Source organism: Theropithecus gelada, chromosome 8, assembly GCF_003255815.1.
Source record: "Theropithecus gelada isolate Dixy chromosome 8, Tgel_1.0, whole genome shotgun sequence".
Taxonomy (NCBI): domain Eukaryota; kingdom Metazoa; phylum Chordata; class Mammalia; order Primates; family Cercopithecidae; genus Theropithecus; species Theropithecus gelada.
The window spans coordinates 120,423,013-120,444,998 of record NC_037676.1 but is presented as its reverse complement, the minus strand read 5'-3'; the positions used below and the strand labels follow the sequence as shown (position 1 = coordinate 120,444,998).

Here is a 21,986-nt window from a genome sequence, read left to right as displayed (position 1 = left end):
CCTGTTCAGAAGAATAGCAAATTTAAAAAAAAAAAAAAAAAAAGCCAGCTTACGTGTAGACCGTTTTATAAGGGCCTCATAATTTTATAGAATCAGAATCACTGCTCTGAAATGGAAATAATTTAAAATAAGAAATATTTTCCAACTCTTCAGAACAGAAGTAGGTTTGAGGAAGACTTGCCCAAATTGTTATTTTAAAGCAGGACATTAAACATTTCCTGGCCCCTTGCAAAAGAAAGCTGTGGTTTAGGTCATTGCTATTCACTCACCCTAAGGAAATGCCAGGCGCTTCCTCCTTCTCTCCCTTTCTGGGCCAGCTCCATTGGAGGGCCACTGTGTACAGCAGCAAGGGCCTGCTTTCCTCTTCTTTATTTCCACTGCAAAGATGAGAGGAGAGGCTTGTAGACTGCCCCTACCATAATGAGGGAGATTCCATCACTTCTAGTACAGTCCTTCATTATTTATCTTAGCATTTGTTTAGTTTAGGAGACCATGCTGATTACTTGGGAGTTGTGCAAAGATGCATAAAACACAATCCCTTCCCACGTGAAGTTTCCATAACTAGAAGGGGGGATAAGGCTTGGGCAGAATTCCCAGCCATATCTGTAAACAGCAAGGAGAGCTCCTCCCGCTCCCTTCTGCTCCCCTGGAATCTTGCCCTTCTATAATAGCATGCAGGACATCGTGCGGTAGTGGTTTTTCTGTGTGCGAATCTCTCATTAGACTGGGAGCTTTCTGAAGGCGAGGGCAGGAGTTATTTGTTATTCATTTTTATATCCCTGATGTTTAGCACAGTGCCTAGGACGGCAATCAGGAGATGGTGGTTATTCTGTTTGTTCATCCATTCGTTCAACAAAGTCATATGGAGGTTCAGAGCAGGGAAAGATAGGCTTTGAGAGAATATGTGAGACCTTCTTTCAGGAGTAGCCAGTGCCAGTAGCACTCGCTCTTACAGAAAGGGCAGAATTTGGGCAGGAGGATGAGGAAAGAAGTAGAGACCATGTAAACAAGGGTAGGGCCATGTAGGACAAATTTAATCAGTTATTGTGTCTGGAATGCATTGTGGATAAGGATGGAAGGAAAGGTTGAGGTTGCCATCATGAATGTCCTGGAATATTAGGTCAAGTTTCTTTCTTTTTTCTTTTTTTCTTTTCAAATGAGACAACAATAAATAGAATCCCTCTCCAGGCTGTACTGCTCTGGAGGAGAGCAGGGGAAAATGGTATAGGTAGCTTCTCATTAGAAAATGTACCTGGGATTTGTCTTCCTCCTTGCAAATGATGTATCCTGCTTTAACAACAATGATTCCAGGTCTTGGCTGTGATGCAGACGACAATTCCTTAGGGAGGTGGAAGTGCATATAACTAAGGCCACAGCAGGTTTCATCCTGGCTCCATCGGTTCTTAGTGGTGTGACCCAACCTCTTTGTGCTCTAGTTCTCCCATTTCAAAGTGGAACTGATAATCATATCAACTTCAAAGCTGTTATGAGGCTTAAAAGTAATAATGCACATAAACCCCAGGGAACAGTACTTCTTGGCACATGAGGGTTTCACAAATGTTAGCTATTATTATCCCTTGTCTTCTGTGTACCTTGGTTTCCTCATCCAAATAGAGGTAATACCTGTCCCAGCCCATTTCTCCTGGACCCTGACAAAATAAAATGCAATTAAATGTGTGAAAGCAATCTGGAAGTTCAGTGCTGCATAGCAGCAAGGTGGTGGTAGGACTGTTAATTACCATATCCTTGGCTGAGAGGTTTGGTAATTACCATATCCTTGGCTGAGGGGTGATCCCAAGAGGTTGGGCTGAAAGGTAGGGGGGTGTTGGCTCTCTGGGTTCTCCAAGGTATTGGCCACAGGTGTGTGTTTGTGACTAGCTTCTCTAGATACAGTATGCCAAGGTGAAGACCTTATTTGACTGGTCCAAGATTACATGAAGATGGGAATAAGAAAATCAACTAAGAAAGAAATAAATAAGGTTTAAGCCCCACAGCCTTGTAAGCAGTGTAATTTCAAACATCGTAGTCTTGCACATCTGGGCTCTATTACCTAAAATCTCATTAAACCTTCAGTTTCATAATTCTGTGTAGAACCTGGTAAATTGCAGGATCCTGCTGATGGCCACCAGCCAGTTCAAGCAGTTAATCACAAGGGTCCCCAAGCAGGTTCGTTACTTATGCCAAGTGGATTCTTTAAGGGGAAAGTGTGTACACAAAAGAAATAGCCCAATCCACAGTTTTATAGCAACATGCTTTGTGGCTCTGCCCACACAGAGAAATTATCTTTTATCATTAAGACATCTCATAACTCTTTCCTCGATGGAAATTAGTACTCACCAACCCAGGGAAGATCTCCAAACCTCGCTAACTGCAATATAGATTTTAACCTGCTGAGAGCTGACAGCTGTAGTTCATACAAAACCAAGACCTACCCCATCACCACCCTCAGCACTTTCTCATTTGGGGGAACTCAACTTGAGCTGTTTTTTCTTTTAAACTTTTCTGGAATGTCTGGACATTCCAGAAATGTTTGCATTTCCCTCTGTGTTCCAGGCCAAAGGGCAAGAACCCACAATATAATAACCTTGGAGCCTGTCTTCAGAATCCTGCCCTGATATGACCCAAAGGGAAAGAGCTCGTAACAAAGGAACTATTTCTCATAAGATTTCTTGCTTGATTTTGCCAATTCAAAGAGGTTTATGTAAACGAGATAATTGTCCGCACTTCAGAATGTTTATAAAGCCTTTTCTAATTACTATTTTGTATATAGAGTGATTCTGGGAACATGATGGAGAACAGAGGGGAAGCCTTGAGCCCTCCCTGCATACAGCAGGAAGGAGAGTGAGAACAAGAATATATTTACAATATGGGTGAGAGGATTTGGAGCTTCACCTTGCTGTTTAGGTTTCTTCTCTCTTAACTTTTTTTTTTTTTACTATATCGCTGTCTCTCTTTTCTCCACTACAGAGTGGTGCTGTCAAATATGGTAGCCACCAGGCATACATGACCACTTAAAGATATACGAATTGAAATTAAATAAAATTTAAAAGTAATTTCCTCCATGCACCAGCTACATTTCAAGTGCTCAGTAGCCACATGTGGCTAATGCCTGCCATGTTAGACCAGATCTAGAACATTTCCATCATTGCACATAGTTCCACTGGACTGTGTTGCTATAGATTAAGGAACTCAGTTGCCTTCCTACTCAAAGTATGGTCCACACACCAGCAGCACTGGTATCACCTGACAACTTGTAGAACTATGTGATCTGCATTTTAACAAGATACCCAGGTGATACATACCTACATCTTAAAATTTGAGAAGCACTGTTTAAAGATACCTTCTACTCTAAGATTCCTTATGATAAAATGTCATCACTGTTATAAGTATTATTCATTAATCCTTTATTTTTATTTTATTTCATGTTTGAGACAGCTTTGCTCTCATTGCCCAGGCTGGAGTGCAATAGCACGATCTCAGCTCACCGCAACTTCTGCCTCGCGAGTTCAAGAGAGTCTCCTGCCTCAGCCTCCTGAGTAGCTGGAATTACAGGCATGCACTACCATGCCCAGCTAATTTTGTGTTTTTAGTAGAGATGGGGTTTCTCCATGTTGGTCAGGCTGGTCTCGAACTCCTGACCTCAGGTGATCCAACTACCTCAGCCTCCCAAAGTGTCATTAATACATTTTTATCTTGCGTAGCTTTGTTTGCAAAAGAGATATTTCTATCTCCTTGAGAGGCGACCCAAAAAAGGAGTGTTTAGATAGACCTTGTATTCTCCTTTAAAAGTGTGCTTTTCTTTTTCTCTTGGAAAAGCTGCAGGATCTGGAGATTTTTTTAAAAGATTTTATCTAAAGTAGCAAATCTTAGAGAACATTGTTCCAATGAAGAATCTGTTGGATCAGTCAACAGAGAAGCTCTTGAAATTAAAATAAGATTAAAACAAAAGACAAAGAGGAGAAAAGATAATTTTTAAAAAAAGAAGAAGAAGAAGAAGAAAGGAACTTCACTTATTCATACAGTTGACAAACGCACAGGGCTCTGTGCTCTGTGACTAAGAGAGATGGGGTGTAGAAGCAGTGAGAGAAATTAGAAAACAATCCCTCAGAGTATAATCTGCCACTCAGTCTAACGTTGTGGAGATGGAGGGAAATTTCAGTGGTATCTTAGATTATTCTTCAATAATATGTTCTTATGCTGTCTTGTGAGATTCACGGTTGTTTGTGCCAGTGGACAGAGTTTTCTTCTGGAAGGTTCTATGGGCTTTTAGCTGGCTGTCAGAATGTAATGGCTTGAGATACTTGCCTCTGTCCAGTGCAAAAAAAAAAAAAAAAAATGGAATCACTGAGGTTACCACTGACTAATTGGCTGTACAAATGCATCCCTGCTGAGAGCATCTGGCCTGATGATACTTCTCCCAGAAATGCATCATCCCATATTCATGTGGTACAAGATGACAGTCCACTGTTGTCAGCAGGCTTCTTGTTCAAGAGAGCTATAAAGCTGGGTGAGGCCTTGCCATATTTCTGGGGAAATCTTCCCCAGAGACTGGAGTTAATAGATATCCTAAATGATCACACTGAATGTATAGAGTTTCAGATACTTGCATATACTGAAATTTCTAAACCAGTTCTCATTAGAGAACAATACCCTGGCCTCCCAGGAAATTCTGCCCATACTTGAAAACTGCTCATTTCATTCATGTGACTTTCTTCATACATTCATTCATTCATTCACTCACTCATTTGACAAACATTTCAAGAGCACCTTTAATAGTCCAGACATTCTACCACCCACAACAGAAAGAAAAGAATAAGACAACACACAACAGAAAGAAAAGAATAAGACATACTTCTTGCCTGAAGGAACTTAAGGTTCACAGCAGTAGTGCTTAAAGAGAGGTCCTCAAAGACTGGCAGTGTCAGTGTCCCTGCAACATTATTATGAATTCAAAGTCATGGGGTTCTCCCAGATCTACTGAATCAGATTCTTTCCATTTGGTACCCAGAAAACAGCATTTTGCCAAGCTCTCCGGGGCATTTCTAAGCACAGTAAAGTTTGAGAAACACTCATCTAGAGACAGATAGCACATCAGTGATTCTAATAGATTATGATACAGATTCTATGTAATAATATAGTAATATGTAATCATACAGATTTGAGACTCTTCAACCCCTGAAGCCCCCAAGGCAGTGCAGGATATTTTAGTGTTTAATAGAATACATGTTGTTTGATGATGTATGAGAAACCTGTAAACAATCCAGGAATGATGGACCATGCCTGTATTCCCAGGACTTTAAATGGGTTGAATAGCTTCTCCTGTCTGCCTCACTCTAAATATTTGGATCACTGCACTGTATTATATCCAGGATTTGTGGTATTTTATTATATGAAACAAACAAGGCTATAAACCAAATTTTCCTGTGGTATATACCACTTTTCTCTGTCTGAAGGACAAATAACTACTATTTAAGTACTGGGGGAAAGATGTAGGTGTGTTCAAGGACTTTTGTCAAGTTGCTTTTGGGTGAATTCTCAAGGCTATGGTTAAACAGAGTTTGCGAGTCCTCCCCTGAACATTCTGAATCCGAAACGGAGACAGGTTGTACAAAATAAAAATGTTAAGAAGCTCCCTCAGATGAGTTTGAGGCAGTCAAGTTTTAGAGTCTCTGGTCGAAATGTCAGGGTTCTTAAACCTCGGAATGTAGAGATTCAATTTAACCTCCAGGTTTCAGAGTCAGTTTCTGAGAGGTTTTTCAGGCTCATAGTGTAGTAGACTAGCAGCTTTACTTCTAGAATAACAGTAAGTGAGCAAATACGATGTCCTTTTATTCCCCCCAGGGCTGAGGAAAAGGAGAGAGACAGTTTGCACCCAAGGGCATTCTTTTTCTCTCATTTTCTCAATGTGTGTGTTGGTTGGGACCTTCGCGCGTCACGAGAACCCTTCAAAACTCCCCAGAGAAAGGTGACCATCCAAGCAATGAGGACTGCAAAGCCAGGCAGCAGAACTACTCCTCTGATAGTGTCAGTTACATTTTAATAGAAACAATAACACCAAGGGGTGAGAGGGTGAGGGTGGAGGCCAAGGCCTTCCTATCCCATCTAGGTATTCGTCTAAAAACGTTGCCATGGGGCCTTGAGACCTTGTATTTCTCACTTAACATTTCTGGAATTAACAAGCCCCTGATATTTCATAGTCAGATCAAAGATCATAGCCTAGCCTAAAGACCACAGCCTGTGTTGGATCACTCACCCCTCCAAGTCTGGCTTTCTGCACTTGTGGAGTAAAGGTCATAGTACCTACCTACTTTGGTTGCTGCAAAGTGAACACAGGTTCTTAGCATGATGCTAGGCACCTAGGAAGTACTTGCTGAATGATAGTGCTGAGTGTTATGGTCATTATGTTGTCTGTAGGCTCTGTTCCTCAAGGTTCTTCATAAAAAGAACTAATAAGATGCATAGGCCTGGCGCGGTGGCTAAAGCCTGTAATCCCAGCACTTTGGGAGGCCGAGGCGGGCAGATCACGAGGTCAGGAGATCAAGACCATCCTGGCTAACACGGTGAAACCCCGTCTCTACTAAAAAATACAAAAAAAAAAACTAGCCGGGGGAGGTGGCGGACGCCTGTAGTCCCAGCTACTCGGGAGCCTGAGGCAGGAGAATGACGTAAACCCAGGAGGCGGAGCTTGCAGTGAACTGATATCCGGCCACTGCACTCCAGCCTGGGCGACAGAGAGAGACTCCATCTCAAAAAAAAAAAAAAGATGCATAAACATATATAGAGAGATGTATTATAAGGAATTGGCTTACTCAATTATGAAGGTGGAGAAGTCCCAAGATCTGCAAACTGGAGAGCCAGGAGAGCCAATAGTATAGTTCCAGTATGAATCTGAGTCCAAAGGCAGGAGATGGCAGTCAGGCAGAAAGAGTGAATTATCCCTTACCCAGCCTCTTCTCTTCAGGCCTTGGATGGATTGAATGGGGTCCACTTGCATTAGGGAGGGCTATCTGCTTTACGAAGTCTACCAATTCAAATGTTCATCTCATCTACAAATACCTTTATAGACAAACCCAGAATAATGTTTAACCAAATATCTGGACCCCCAGTGGCCCAATCAAGTTCACACATGAAATTAACCATCACAGACTTATTGTGGTTTCTAGTTTACTAAGGAGAATGGGAAGTTACCAGCTAGTATATATGCATCTCTGTTTTATTACACTTAACCCAAGTTCTCTGCCATCCTGATACCTATCTCGTTGGAGATTCTTTTATTTTTTATTTATTTATTTATTTTTTATTTTTATTTATTTATTTTTTTTTTTTGAGATGGAGTCTTGCTCTGTCTCCCAGGCTGGAGTGCAGTGACACTATCTCTGCTCACTGCAAGCTCTGCCTCCTGGGTTCACGCCATTCTCCTGCCTCAGCCTCCCGAGTAGCAGGGACTACAGGCGCCCTCCACCACATCCAGCTAATTTTTTGTATTTTTAGTAGAGACAGGGTTTCACCATGTCAGCCAGGATGGTCTCTGTCTCCTGACCTCATGATCTACCTGGCTCAGCCTCCCAAAGTGCTGTTATTACAGATGTGAGCCACCACGTCCGGCCTCGTTGGAGATTCTGACCTTCATCTTCATGCAGTCAGAGAGTTGATTCCTTAATCATGCTCTCAGTGGGAAACTCCCTCTCCCCACGCCCCCTTCCCTTCGTCAAACTCTTGTGGGGCAGAGAGTGGCAGATATGGGACCAGTGCTGCTGAGAATACATATGACTTCTCCAACCATGAAGTAGAAGCAAAGTTTAACTTTATGGCCATATAAATCCTCCTTTGTCCTTCTTTTATCTTTTACCTCTCCCATACATATTAATTAATTAATTAATTAATTAAGCATACCTCTCTAAATCATCCAATCTTGATTCTTATAATGGTAATGCCTATGAGGGTTCTAAAAGTTAGAAATGATTTAATACTAGAGGTTTTGATTACACTGAATATAAAATCACATAAAATGAGCAAATGATGAGAAGAAGAGGGGAGTGAGGTTTGAAATTAGCCTTATTTCCTGTACATACACGAGGCACACTTACGTTGGTTTTTATCTTGGCCTATTTTGGGAGTGATATATTTGGCTCACAACCAGGAGTAGAAAATAGAAACAAGGACCTGTATCTTCCAAACCAACCTCAGTACCACTGACATTTTGAGCCGGATAATTTTCTGTTGTGAGGGCTGTCCTATACATTCTAAAATGTTCAGCAGTTTCATGGGTCTCTACCCATTAGATGCCAGTAGTACCTGTCCCCCCCACACACAAACACACACAAGTTGTTACCACCAGTGTCTCTAGACATTGCCAGTTGTGCCCTAGGGGGCAAAATTATACCCAATTGAGAACCACTGCTCTAAACATAGGAAAGATCTTAGACTGTTAAAATAAAAATGTACTGGTTTTCTCTAGGTCAAACCTCTTATTTATGGCACTCCATGGATAGGATTCATGTTTGATGAGAATTATTTTATGCAAACAGAGTTACTTGATTTCTCTCCTGTATTCTTGTTGGAGAATTTCTTTTCCCAATAAACATGTTTTATTGAGTCAGGAGAGCACTGTGGTGAGAACAGATCTGGGTTCTAGTCTCAGCTCTATGCATTCTAGCACTGTGGCTGTGACAGCTAATGACCCTGCTGTCATTTTCCCTGTGTGAATTACAGGAATAATGAATCCAAACCTCAAAAATGGCAGTACAGATTCAATGAGTAACTGCCTATAAAACCTTTGTAGGCATATTGTAGTTGTTCAATAAATGTGAGCTCTGCTTATTGGCTATTCTGCTGGAGCAACCATGGATCTCACTTTTTTGGAATATGCATTTCACACCAGATACAAATTGTCCCATATTGAAGTTGCAGTTCAGACTCACCCCCAAAGTCCTTGAACTCATTACATGAGAAGACACTTTCATATAGAAGATATGGACCCTTCTTTCTGAAGGGAAGACACTAAACAGCCCTTTTAAAGGATGAAGTCTTATTTCCCCCTTGGACCCATGAGATGTGGGGCTGCCTGGATATAATATCTTTTCTTCTTCTCCACACACAACAATCCTTCAGCCCTCTGCTGCTGGAGTTAGGAAAGGTGGGGCGGGACATAATCTGTCCTATATCTGTTATTGAACCTTTTGCCAAGCTGGCCACTGCCTCCTGGGCCAGTCACTTCCTGCCTTTGAAGTATTTCAGACTCCCTTTCTCATGGAACTGTCTGTTAAGGGCTGCGCTAATCTGGGAGAGAGCAGAAGCCAAGAGTGTGCCCAAAGTGGCCTTGGCAAGCAGGAAGACAGTTATCTGCCTCCTGGGCGTTGCAAAGACTTGACGTCTGGGTATTTTGTTTCTTTTCCTGGCCCCCAGCTATAGCATTAGAACATTGACATTTAGCATTAAAACACTGATATTTAGCATTAGAGTTTTGACTTTGATTTCTCAAAGGAATTTTAGGAATTCATGATAGCAATAATAATAAAACAATAGTAGTTATCATTTAGTTATTTGCTATTTACTGAACACCACACAAAATGCTTTTCCTATGAGCCCTTTTTAACATCACAACAGCCTTGTGAGGCAGGAATTTTGACTGCTATTTTAAAGGTGAAGAAAAGGAGATTGGGAAAAATTCATGTGTTCAACATCACATAGCTGGGAAGTGGTGAGCCTAGGATGTGAACCCATATCTACCAGAGCCCATGCTCCTGACCACTGGACTCCAGTGCTTCCCTCCTCATCCCAGACTCTGAAGCCATAGGGCTAAGTATGATGGTTGATTCCAAGAATTGATTCCAAGAATTCTTGATTCCGAGAATTCCAAGAATGTCTAAACTCTTAATAGTAATGGTGGCCCATCAAACAGAGATTTGAAAAATAGCCTTTTACTATTTGTTAGCTGCAAAATTGATACATGGACAGCCCCCAGGATGTACATCTTCCTTGAGTAAGTAGTTGATAAAGCAGAGAAAGAAACCAGAGCAATCCCACTCTCCACATGCAGACCAGGATTGAATCTCATGCAACATCAGTTACGAAATTAAACAGAGAAACAGATTCTCCTCCAACATCATTCCTTTCTTTATGAATTTTACAACTATTTAATAAGCACTTTCTGTATACCTGACATTGCACGTTGCATTAGGAGAATCCACAATAGTAAGACATGGCATCACCCACAAAATATTAGGAGGAGCGATGGATACATTAAACGGAAGTGTTCACTACGGGTTTGTTGGTAAAAATTTGAGATGCCACACTTGCACACAGGAGAGAGTTGTTAGCTGTGTCTAGAAGGAAAGAATACTTCATAAAGGATGTGACGCTCTTGGTGGTTGTGAAAGAGGGAGGGGCTGGTGTTCACTAATGCTAGAGGGTATATAAAGAAGACACCCTGGAAAAAAGAAAGGATCAGCAAGACCAGGAACAACCCCATGCATATGCAGAGCCAGAAGGAGGCTGGGATGGCTGAAGCACAGGGGATGGAGCCCAAAGAGCCTTCTATATCAAAGACCACATGTTTCCCCCTTTTCAGAGCCAGGGCTGTCTAATGCAAACTTCCATTTTGCATTTTGACCTCATGTAGATTTACATACCCGAAGACATGATTCCTGTTGCAGATAAGTCTCTAGCAAAGTGATGATGGCAGAACCCATCACTATACATATGTGATAGAACGATTAAGGTTCAAGGGTCCAGGTGTGTGTAGCCCGGTGTAGTGGTGCACGCTGCACCTGTGGTCCCAGCTACTTGGGTGGCTGAGAAGTGAGGGGATCACTTAAGCCTGGGAGATCGAGGCTACAATAAGCCGATATGGTGCCACTGCACCCCAGACTGGGCGACGAGAGCTAGACCCTGTCTCCATAATGGGAAGAAGAAAGACTAAGGTTCAAGGCCTACTTTCACCACGTGTCTTACATATACAGCCTGAGCAAATGGGGACCTCTTGTACTCATATAAAGCCCATCTCAGCCTGGTGAGCCATTCAAAAGGAACACAATACTAACTGCAAAAACAGCAAAGAGCAATGAAAGATCACTGACTACCATGGAAAGATTTCAAAGATGACAATCTGCCATAGCACACTCTTTTCTTTGACCATCCCTTTTCCCAATGCCCTACTCATTATGGCCACCACTGTCCCAAACCTCCTATGTCACCATCTGAACCTTCGACTTGTCTCTCTGTGGCCTCTAGTTCTATTTGTATTCATGTCTTGCAGGAGTATCTTGTTGCTCCAATATAAATTCATTTTAGCCTCTGAAATTTTTTTTTTTTTTTTTTTTTTTTTTTTTTGGTGCTCTAACAGGGACCCTTGTTGTGCTGATTGGGCTTTTGGATAAACACAGAGGCCTGCTCAGAAGATGGGATGGGAAAGGCTCAGAATATTTCTATGTTCCTCCCTATCACTCCTGTATGTCACTAGAGGGGTACACACCTAAGTCTGGTGTATTAGTTTGTTGTCATGCTGCTGATAAAGACATACCAGACTGGGTACATTATAAAGAAAAACAGGTTTAATGAACTCACAGTTCCACGTGGCTGTTCACAATCATGGCAGAAGGTGAGAGTCATGTCTTACATGGTGGCAGGCAAAAGAGGAAACCACTGGGTTCTCCCCACAACACTTGGGAATTATGGGAGCTGCAATTCAAGATTAGATTTGGGTGGGGACACAGCCAAACCATATCACATAGATATAGCTTTGATCCTTACTAGCTGTGTGACCTTGCGTTAATAATACTTCTGGGCTTCAATTTCCTTATCTATAAAATGGGAATAATTCTACATCTCCTAAGAAGAGGAGTGGGCAACCATAAGGGAAAGCGCTCTAAAGTATACTGCACTCCACTTACATCCATGATTATAAGTGCTTTTTTAATATGCTAAGATTAGATATATCTGCTTTCTCTCAGCTACTAGAGACCATTGTAGGAAACACGGTTATTTAAAGAAGCAGTAACTATGATAAACCTACTTATCAACTCATGACTCAGGTTCCAAAGTATAATAAATAATTAGGGCTTACTCTTTATCATCATTATTCTTTTCTTAAATTGTATTTTATAGATTATTAATTATTTTCCAAGATCACACATTTTCTGGATCTGATTTTAGCCAAGTATCAAGGATGGTACACTGTGTTATGTTCCTAGAAATCAATGTTATTCTTTCAGGCTGTACTGCCCTCCTCGCAGGTCAACCTGGACAGGATTTTACCCGCATTGGTTTTTATCCCTCTTTCAAAATACTGAAGTGTTTCTCTTAATGAAATTACAAAGTATTTATTTTCACAGTAGTATTAGTGAGTGAAAACAATCATGATGCTTTAGTTAGTTATGGGGCAATCCTGCAACCCTGTGAGCCTAATTGTTGTTGTTGTTTTGCAAAATATTATGATGACAGTAATAAAAATTCTAGGGCCTTCATTTTCACATACAGTTCTTTTCTATGCATATATGTAAGCTTTATATTGTAGTATATCATAACTGTTTCCATGATGCTACATAATCATAATCATCATAATTAGTATTGTTTTAATAGCCATGTAATTATCCATCTTGTTAATGTACCATAATTTACTTAACCTAAATCTTCAACAGTAAGAGAGTGCTTCCAATTTTTCCTCTATGATAAATAACTTCTAGTTTACATATTTGTGCATATAGCTTCTTTCATTTTTTTTAGATTATTTCCTTAGGATATACTCCTAGGAATGGAATTACTAAGTTTAGGAATATGCATTTTTAATAATTTTTGAATAAATTGACATTATTTTTCCAGTTGACAGTGCCATCAGCAATAATTAATATTCTGCTTTCAATACAACCTGTCAGAAGTATTATTATTTGATATTTAATACACTTACATAGTACCTTTTGTTTTTTCATTTTCTCAAAAATAGCAAATGTTAATCAAACACTTGCTTACAAATTATGTGTTCTGTCATGTTTTGAAAAGCCAGTTAGTTAGATTTGAGAGCCAGGTTTGAAAACTGAGGTAGATTTTTTTCTTTTGCATCAAGAATGCCTGCTGTGCTTCTCTCCCATTGTCTGATAGTTTTGTGTATTAGAAACTAATACTGATATTTTTCTGAGCAAAACATTCCATTGTACTCATATAATAATTAATTATTGAAGACCCATGTATAAGGAACTGTAGGGAGTACCCAAATAAAATAACGGGAACATTAGACAATTTAATTAGAAAACTCAGGAAAATACATTAATATTTTTATACCAGCACTCCCAAGCCCAAAAGCGGGGTTGCAATTCAAGTAGTTTAATCTCTGGTCCGATTTAATGACTTTCTCTATCTAGTCTAGACAAGGTCACACATTTTCTGTCTAACCTTCCCAGCTAATCTGACTTCGCAACTAGCAAGCTCAAGAGCTCCAGCCATTCCACTTCCAATATTTTTTTCTAGATTTCATCCCAAGAAATCTTTCTGATAAATGAAACCCCCATCTCTCTCCCACAATACAATGCTTCACACCATCCCCAATCTTACCTTGCACTAGACCAAGCAAATGCATGAACCTTCGTAATACATGAAATGGTTTCCCAAACTGCAGCCCCATCCTAGGACTGGATGCCAATTCCAGAGATCTGGTTTTGCCCTCCCTTCCGGGCAACTTCACCTATTTCTCAGTTGGGTGTCTTCCATGCCTTACCAAATAGTAGAAAAAAAAAATTTTATGAATATAAGCCACTGTAAATCCATCCTGGCATTGAGTAACCATTCTGACTAGAGCTTTCTCTTTGGCCTAGGGGTTTTAGGGTTTGTTTGAATAAGATAATTGCTACATATCAGTGCCTGGGAACATAAAGGAAAGAACTTACCATATTTCCCCCTTTTTCTTCTTGCAGCATCAGCCGAGGGTTCTCCATAAACACGGTTAGCCTTCCAAGCTGCTGTCCTGCCAGTTGATATGAACATGGCCTGTTCCTCACAGAAAGACTAACCCATGGCACTGCCAGAAGATATCCTTGGAGCATGGACAGATTAACTGGATTAACTGGAAAAAAAACACCCATTCAGTCAAGATTATGGGCTTTGGAAAAATCTTACTTTGCTGTGGATTTAAAATGAGGTGCATAATATAGTGCCAACTCGTTCCAAGTGGTCATGGGCAGACCATTAGCTGGAAAATTGCTTCCAGTTTTCATCACTGTGCATAACTCAAGTTCCCTTTGGGGAGCTGTCTGTGCCCTTCACTAGAAGTCCTGTTTTAGCATGGCAACTACTGGATTATTTTATTATGTGTGCAGATGGCATGATGTTTTAGAAAAAAAAAATTACAGCAGTTCTGCAATCTCAGTGGAAGTGTTCACAATATTATGCCCTGGTAGGAATGTAAACATGTCTCGATTATGTTAGTTATGACGTCTAAAGGTATTCCGTCCAACTCTTAAGCACTTTATATGAGAACACTACACCAAGATGAATCAGCACGTTCAGCACATGTGAGAAATCAAGTATTTTTATTTTTATAAATCTTGGTGGGTTTTTTTTTTTCTGGCTCAGACTGTCCAAGACAAACTCCACTACTAGCATAACCCCAGTTGTTTGTGGTAGGTTGATGTAAATATGGCCACAATACTGTTAGACTTCACCTCCGGATACTTTACTGAACAACTGGTTTACTTGTAGCACCAAAGGGAAGCCCTAGGGGGTCTAGTGATTGTGTTAACTTAGCTTGCTTCTTTGTTCGCAGGCACAATTGACCACATGCACATACAGACACTCAAATACAGGAGGCTGCTATTTGGCTAATGTAGATATTCCCTTATTCTGTAGAAGAGTTCCTCCAAAGGAAAAAAGGGGATGGTATTCTTTTAATCAAAGACCATGGTAGATGGATGGTAAGGGCAACAGAATGCAATTATTTTGTGTGGTCTGACTTTAACACTTCAGAAAAACATCCTAAGTCAGGTTGAAATCGCCATTCTTTCAAGAGAGAAACATCAAGTAACCCTACTATGTGCCTAGAGAAGAAAAAGTGTCAAGTCCTATACTAAGTTCCCTTACTTAGTGTAGAACCTACCAGTCCCTTGTTAATCCTTTCTGGGATTATACCTGTGACTGTTTTTTGTTTTTTGGTTTTTTTTTTTAACTACGTCTTACAACAAAGCACAGTCCTGGGAAACCAGTCAACTTAATTATTGCTTGTCTTTGAGCATCAGAGACATGTTCATATTGACTTGCTACATAACAGTGTAGCATGTTTTTTCCTGAAAATATCAAGTTGACTGAATGGAAAGCTCAGCAAAGTATGTTCTGTGTGCCCACTGTCCCAGCCTGGGACTGATGGGCATCAGAGGCTTTGCTTTAAAATATAGTGTAACCACTTCTGGAAGACTTCCAATGTAAGCAAGCTTGGTGTTTTAGGGTATCTCCAGATACATAAGCATTGTCTGCCTCCACTCAGGGTCTCAGGAAATACACAGCCCATTGGAAACCACCCCTGCCTGAAATTTGGAAACCTGACGGGAAGGGAGGAAGGTCCAAATGAGTCAGCAGCAGGATGACTCACCACAAGCCTGGCAGGCTTCAGAGCCAGAGAAGGGGGCTTCCAACAAGGAACTCAGAGAAGTTTCAGTTGCCACCAAAATCTGGCCCTTCGACAGGTCAGCACCAGGACTGCCAGGCCCTCTGCAGACCGTAATTCTCCTCACATCTATAATTAGGAGACCAAACTCCGGCTGCCAACACCCTTGGACACAATATTCCCGTCTTCACTGCCCATCTCATGTGGTTCAGTTCTAATAGCAGGTCTTCTTCTTCCTTTCATTCCTTCCTTTATTCAGCAAGCATTTGTTGAGCATCTATTGTGTGCCAAGCATTGTGCTTGGGCAACAAGAGTCCACAAAGCAGACTCCCCACCTGCCCTTAGGAAACTGTATCTCCTCCTCCCAAACATTATCACTACCCCTACCTTTTCCACAGTGAAAACTTAATTCAGACAGCATTCTCCATTCTGCCAGAGTAACCTAGGAAGAAGAACATGGCAGCAGACGGATCCTCAGGGAGCAGACAGCAGATTGAGAGATAGTAAACCGCATCAGACCACATATTTGCACCTTTCAGTTACAGCCAACTCTTTGAGGGCCCAGACTGAGCTGGTTGGAGCTCCCCAAAGCAGCATTCAATTGCTTTTCCTTGATATCCACCCTGGCTACCTATGTTCCCTTTCTTTATACAGGCACAACCATTCACCTCTACACTGGATTATCTAACACTCCAGTTCTATAACTAATCCAGGGGACACACAGTTGAGTCTGATGAAGCCTAAGAACTGCCATGTGCTGAGATTTTGTAACTGGGAATTAAGATTTAGCCAAGGACATCGTGAGGCTACTGCTGACTCTCTTGGAAAACTGGACATGCTTTGTAGTGCAGATGTTCACTAAATGATGGTGGTTCATTGTTACTTACTTTGACCTTTGCAAAATATTCTGAACAATTCAATAAGTAGAGTTTCCTAGTTTGTTTGTTTTGTTAAGTCAAAGGAGTGCTGTAAAATTTTTGAAAGATGATGGGTGAAGAGGGACCTAGGAGAAGGCAAAATGAAGACCATTAAAGAGTCCCGTTGAAGACTGTATCTCTAAAGATGCCTTAATGCCTGGCACATACTCCATGTCTGCATACGAACTACTACTCTTTTCCAAACTGTCAACCTCTGTTTGAAATTATTTGGGGGGATAGTTTCGGAAGCATGGTGGCATAAAATCCGAGCAGTCAAGAGCTAAACCGGCAAAAAAGAGGAATGACTTCATTCGCAGGCTTTGGCTTCTTTATTACCTGGTGGTCCTCTGTGATCTCCCATGGTTACCTTCAACTGTGCTGTACTTTCTTCCCAAGATGCATGTATGGAATGTTACCTCCTAGAAATCCAGAAATGGCTGTGGTGAGTTTTGTTTAGTCGGAAGCAAGAGGTGGGGAAGTAAAGGATACATATTTTTATGTCTAAGGACTGTAAGCTGTTGATGCTTGACTTTTCCTTTTACCTACACCTGTGCTACACCTTTATTAAAAGGCTGACACCCAGACTTGTGCAGGAAAGGCACTCTTGGGAATGAACAGAAATGAATAATTATGAGACTTTCTTTCTGTGGTGCCAAGGGAATTCGCTTATTTCCACTCCAGAACTGAATAGGCAGAGCATTGCCAGTCCTGCTAGTGTGAAAAGCAAATCACTTCAATAGTTTGAGACATACCTAGGGGAAGAGAGATCCTATCAACTTTCTTTGTGGGTAGTGGCGTACCTTCAAATCCCTGCTCAGGCTCTGTGAGGTGTGCACCCGCAGATTTCACTTCTACCTCCGGAATCCTGGCAAACAAGCCAGGAATCTCTCCAGAGTCACTTCGCAGTTGCCCAGATAGAGGCCAACAGTCCTTAGTCCTGAGGAAATTCTGCCATTTTTAACATCCAAGGAGAAAAGGAGTATCAGCTGTACCTGAGAATATCAACTAAGGCTAAAAACCTCTAATGGATCCCCCTTGTTACATGCAAAAGCTTTATTTGTCTGCAAATGTCACATAATTGATTTTAGATAGGAACAACAAAAGTCTCAAGGAAGTGAAGTTTTTAAGACCCCCCTTAGCACTTTACTTTCACCACAACCTCCTCTTTCCAGTACTTTAGCACTTTTGTTCTTTGTGATGTTTTCCTCTACATTCTTTAGAATAATTTTATTACTTGACAACTAGACTTGTCAATCGCCTTAGACTCTTTTTAAAAATCTAATCTTTTGAAAATGACACAAATTCCTTTATTGCTTTAAGGCTGTTTTTATTCACCCCTCCCACAGCCCCCTCCACTGCACTTTTTTGTTTTTGGGTTTTTTTTTTTTTTTTTCTTTCATCTCTCTTTCTTTTAACATGATGCTGTGGGTTGATTTCAAGAATTCTATAAAGAACTCAACAAAAAACGTAGTCATTACCTTTTTTCCCCAGTCCTAATATTTCTTCTTAAGCTTGATCTTGGTGAAAACTTGTTGCCCAAAAAGCAGTGAGGTAGGGATTAATAACGCTGACCAGTCATCTGGAAGATTAATGCCAATGCAGCCCTGAGATCAGGAAGGAGGACAGGCCAGGAGATGTTTCTACTCTGGGCACCATTAAGGACTCTTTTCCAAAGGCAGATCCTGCTCCTTAGATCTGAATCTAATCCTGAATCCAGAAAATTATCCTATGAATTCTGGTTTATCAACGCACATGATTCCTGGCACCATTGCATAGCTTCAAGGTAAAAGAGAGCCGTGTTTCCATTATTTTGCTATGGTGATTTTTGGGAAGACAGAGAGCATTCTTTTGAAAGCGGGAAACTTGAGGAAAAGTTGGCCAAGTGCACAGGAAAGTTCTACCACACCTTAATATAAGGAACAAAATAGATGCTACTCATCTGAGGAACATAGCTAAAGGGACAGTAACGGTACTGATGGCCTTCTGGCCATCACCTTAGCTCCACAGGGAAAATTCTGGGTAAGAGCAAGCACTGTTTCTAAAATCTAAATTTTTTAGGGTGAAATTTACCAGCACCAAATGTAAAAGGGAAGTGCCATCAGGCATAGGGCTGGTTTTATACTTCCTGCCCAACGGCAAAATGACTGAGACATGACTTCTATGGAACAGCAGAAAATGGATGCCAAAGATATCATAAAACTGAAGTTCAATTTGCCACGTAAGGCTATTTAAAAACTCTGATGCACTCCAAGAATTCTTCCTTCAGAGCTTTCCTCCTACCATTATATCAAGCACAAGAATACACCAACAGCACATACTTAATGTAATGTAAAAGTAACCATATGACTTGTGTTGAATTACCATTGGCTGGTTGACGTGATATTAATAAGTGTCATAGATATTTAGACATTATTTCTGATCATACAAAATTCTTTTCATAATTTGGAGCCAATGGTTTGGGAGGTTTTTTGTTTGTTTGTTTGTTTAGTTATTTGTTGTGTTGTTGTTTTCCAAACCTCAGATATTTTGAGGAGCCTTAGAAAGGCTCTTAAGCCCAGGCCTTTTTGCCTCATGTGCAGAGTATCAAGAACAGCCCTGCTGATGTGAACCTCAAGGAAGGAGGCTATTAAATTAATCCAACACTGGAGATACTAATACCTCAAACAATTAAAACACTGAAGACTCTGCTGGTCGCCTTCCGCATTGTTTACAGCCCTTTTAAATTCAGTCATTTGGATCAAGAGAAATAAACGGTTGGTTTCACGGGGCTTTTGCCAGATTAGCACAGACACAGCTACCAAATGTGGAAGTCTAGACTGAGTGGATGCATGAGAGCAAACAGATCTGTTTTATATGATTGCACTTAATCACCACCACCACCCAAATTCTGTAAAAGTATATTCAAATACTTAATGCTAAAAAAAACTTCAAAACAGGAGACTCTTACTGGATCATGCTTTCACTTAGGGTAGGATAACTGATCTTGAAGATAACCTTGTAGAAAAATTGCTGGCTGGAATGCCCCAAGCACCTGGGAATTGGTGCTGTCCTATTCCACAGACTGATCATGGTCTTCTCCCATCTCCTCAGAGGAGTTAGCCTGGCCTCTAAAATAGCACAAATGCCATGAAAATATCTTTCTAAGCCATATAGAGACTTCCTATCCAAGTATAATTCCAAAAATATGATTTGAGTTTGAGCATGCCTGTGGTCCTTGATTCTATGATCCCTAAATCAGTTCTACTCTCTCTGTCTCTCTCTCTCTCTCTTTCTCTTTCTCTCTCCCTCTCCCCCCAGTATTTTTTTTTAACCACGATTAAGTGCATTTAGCGTGTTTACATTGGGAACTGCCTGCTGGCTCTATGTCTACTTTTGACAATGCCAATGTCCAGATACCATACAGTGCATTTGAGAGAGGACTAAGGTTATGTTTCCCCACATACCAGCTGCTGCAGAGGTTTCGAAGTGCCTGACCCAGTTCTTTTTCACATCAAAAAGGCCTTCGGTTACAGATGGCAACCTCAAAGATGAATGTAAAGTGGGGGAGGAAATTCATGTTTGAATGCTGAAACACTTGTGTTTTTTATTTTTATTCAATACCCACCTCAGATCACCAGAAAGGGAAGCCTCTTTGGTGGGTGTTGGCCCCCATTGCGGGCAAAAGGGGTTCTATTTGCTTAAACTCATACTCGTAGGCAATTTTAGGGCTCTCTGGTTCTCTGAATGGTTTCTCCACCACTACCTTTCTTCCACCAATAGAAAGATGCTGTCCTTACAAGGCCATGTCTGAGAAGACCATGTTTTAGCTAGTAAAAGAAGCTCACATTGCAGAGAGTTGAGTAATACCAGGCTCTTGACTTTGTACTGTGTGTCGCAGTCATGATTGGGACAGAAGGAGCCAGTCTGCTGAAAAGCCAAGCCAGCACAAATATTTGGAAACTAATTCCACTGAAACTCTTGTATCATTAAATCATACTACTGTAGTTTCAGTTAAAGTAATTATTTAATATAATTAGGCACTAAATTAAATAGCTTTGCACAAAATGTTAGAAAAGATCAATCTTGTAACAAAATTTAATATGAACAGTAAAAAGCACCTGAGAAAAGAAAATATCGATCTGTTGTGGTTTATATACTTGAGTTATTCTTAGAACTTTGTGGAGATTGACACTGCTCTGATAAAAAGGAAGAAAATGTTTTGAATTCAAGAATGCTAGACTAATAGAAATCTCCCAGTCTCTCTGGGCCACTGCTCTTCAGTATGGGGCGCTCTCTGTCCCTCCTTAGCAGATGGGGTTGTTTGCAGGCTAAAATGAGCTAAGGGAAGAAGCTATCCTGTGCCTCCAATATCCCTTATGTGTAATTAGAGTGCTGATCTGGGTTGCAGGCTTTATTCAATGATTCCTTTCCCTTACTCGAGACTTTCTCCATGGAGCTGTTATTTCTGAGCCTCCATTCTGGGATTTACAAAGGAAACAGAATGATGAAGAAGTAACAATCAGCATTGTACACACACACACACACACAAAACTTTTTCTAATATGTGAGGTTAGTCTGCAGAGTCCACAGCCCAGGTGTCCATTTATTTCCACTTCTTCACCTCCCAAAGATTTAGAGCTCCATGACCTACCAAGGTTAAGACTGCCAATCCCAGGTTGGAGAAGACCCATCAGAGAGTGGAGGTGCCAAACCGAGAGGCACAGGAAGCAGACAGCCACATCAAACTTTCTGGATGAACTACTGCATATTGGTGTTTGTTCTAGGAAAGAAAGAGGAAGAAAAATTACACAATGTGAACTGAACATAAGAGCAGTGCTCTTTATAGAGGATGAGAAGGGAGCCTGGGGGAGAATCTGATTTAAAAAATGATTCATTCCTTCACAAACACTAACAAACATGGCTAAAAAGCACATGTCAGAACACAGAAGCCTAGGTAGATGATCAACATTTTTATAACTTCCTTAAGTGAATAGTTAAACCAGCAATCTGAATTCTGTTGGTCTCCCAAGAGTGTTAATTACATAAGTATTACCCATATTCATTTCCCACAACTGTTGGGTTTTTCTTTCTTTCTTTCTTTCTTTCTCTCTATGCATCCTAGAAAAACTCCCACGACTAGACTTAGCGGGAGGCAGTCAAGTTATGTAGTAAAACAAGAGTGCCTTTTCTGTTGGATGTCCACTTTAGTTTCCTGCCTTCCCAGGGCATAAGATGTTTAGAAACGTTTTTTCTCTAAACATAAGAATTATTGTGTACCACAATTTTGAACCACCGATTTCCATATCTTCAGCAGCTATCAACTCGCCAATTCCCTTTGGGTCTCCTTTGTATATTCTTATGTTCCCTTCTGTTTCCAGTTGTCCTCAAAAAGAGTTGAGGGGGGCATAACTCTTATAAAATGGATAAAAATGAAACTGTACAGATGTTTGCCCCCCTTGTATCTGTGAGCATGATCTCTATCAGGCTTGAAAATCTGCTTTATC

The 21,986-nt window shown here is 40.8% G+C and overlaps 1 protein-coding gene across 2 annotated transcripts in view; it reads left to right on the top strand.

The window, feature by feature from the left end:
* The window catches only part of SAMD12 (sterile alpha motif domain containing 12), a 492,848-nt gene that overhangs the window by 411,895 nt on the left and 58,967 nt on the right, over positions 1 to 21,986 (top strand). Inside the window, exon 5 of one of the 2 annotated variants that reach the window (XM_025395203.1) lies at positions 13,905 to 14,263. The exons of the other annotated variant lie outside the window; for it this stretch is intronic. Coding sequence (XP_025250988.1) covers positions 13,905 to 13,927 — 23 coding nt within the window. The 3' untranslated portion in view covers positions 13,928 to 14,263. Of the gene's footprint in view, positions 1 to 13,904; positions 14,264 to 21,986 lie in introns of those variants that run through there. 2 annotated transcript variants of the gene reach the window in all.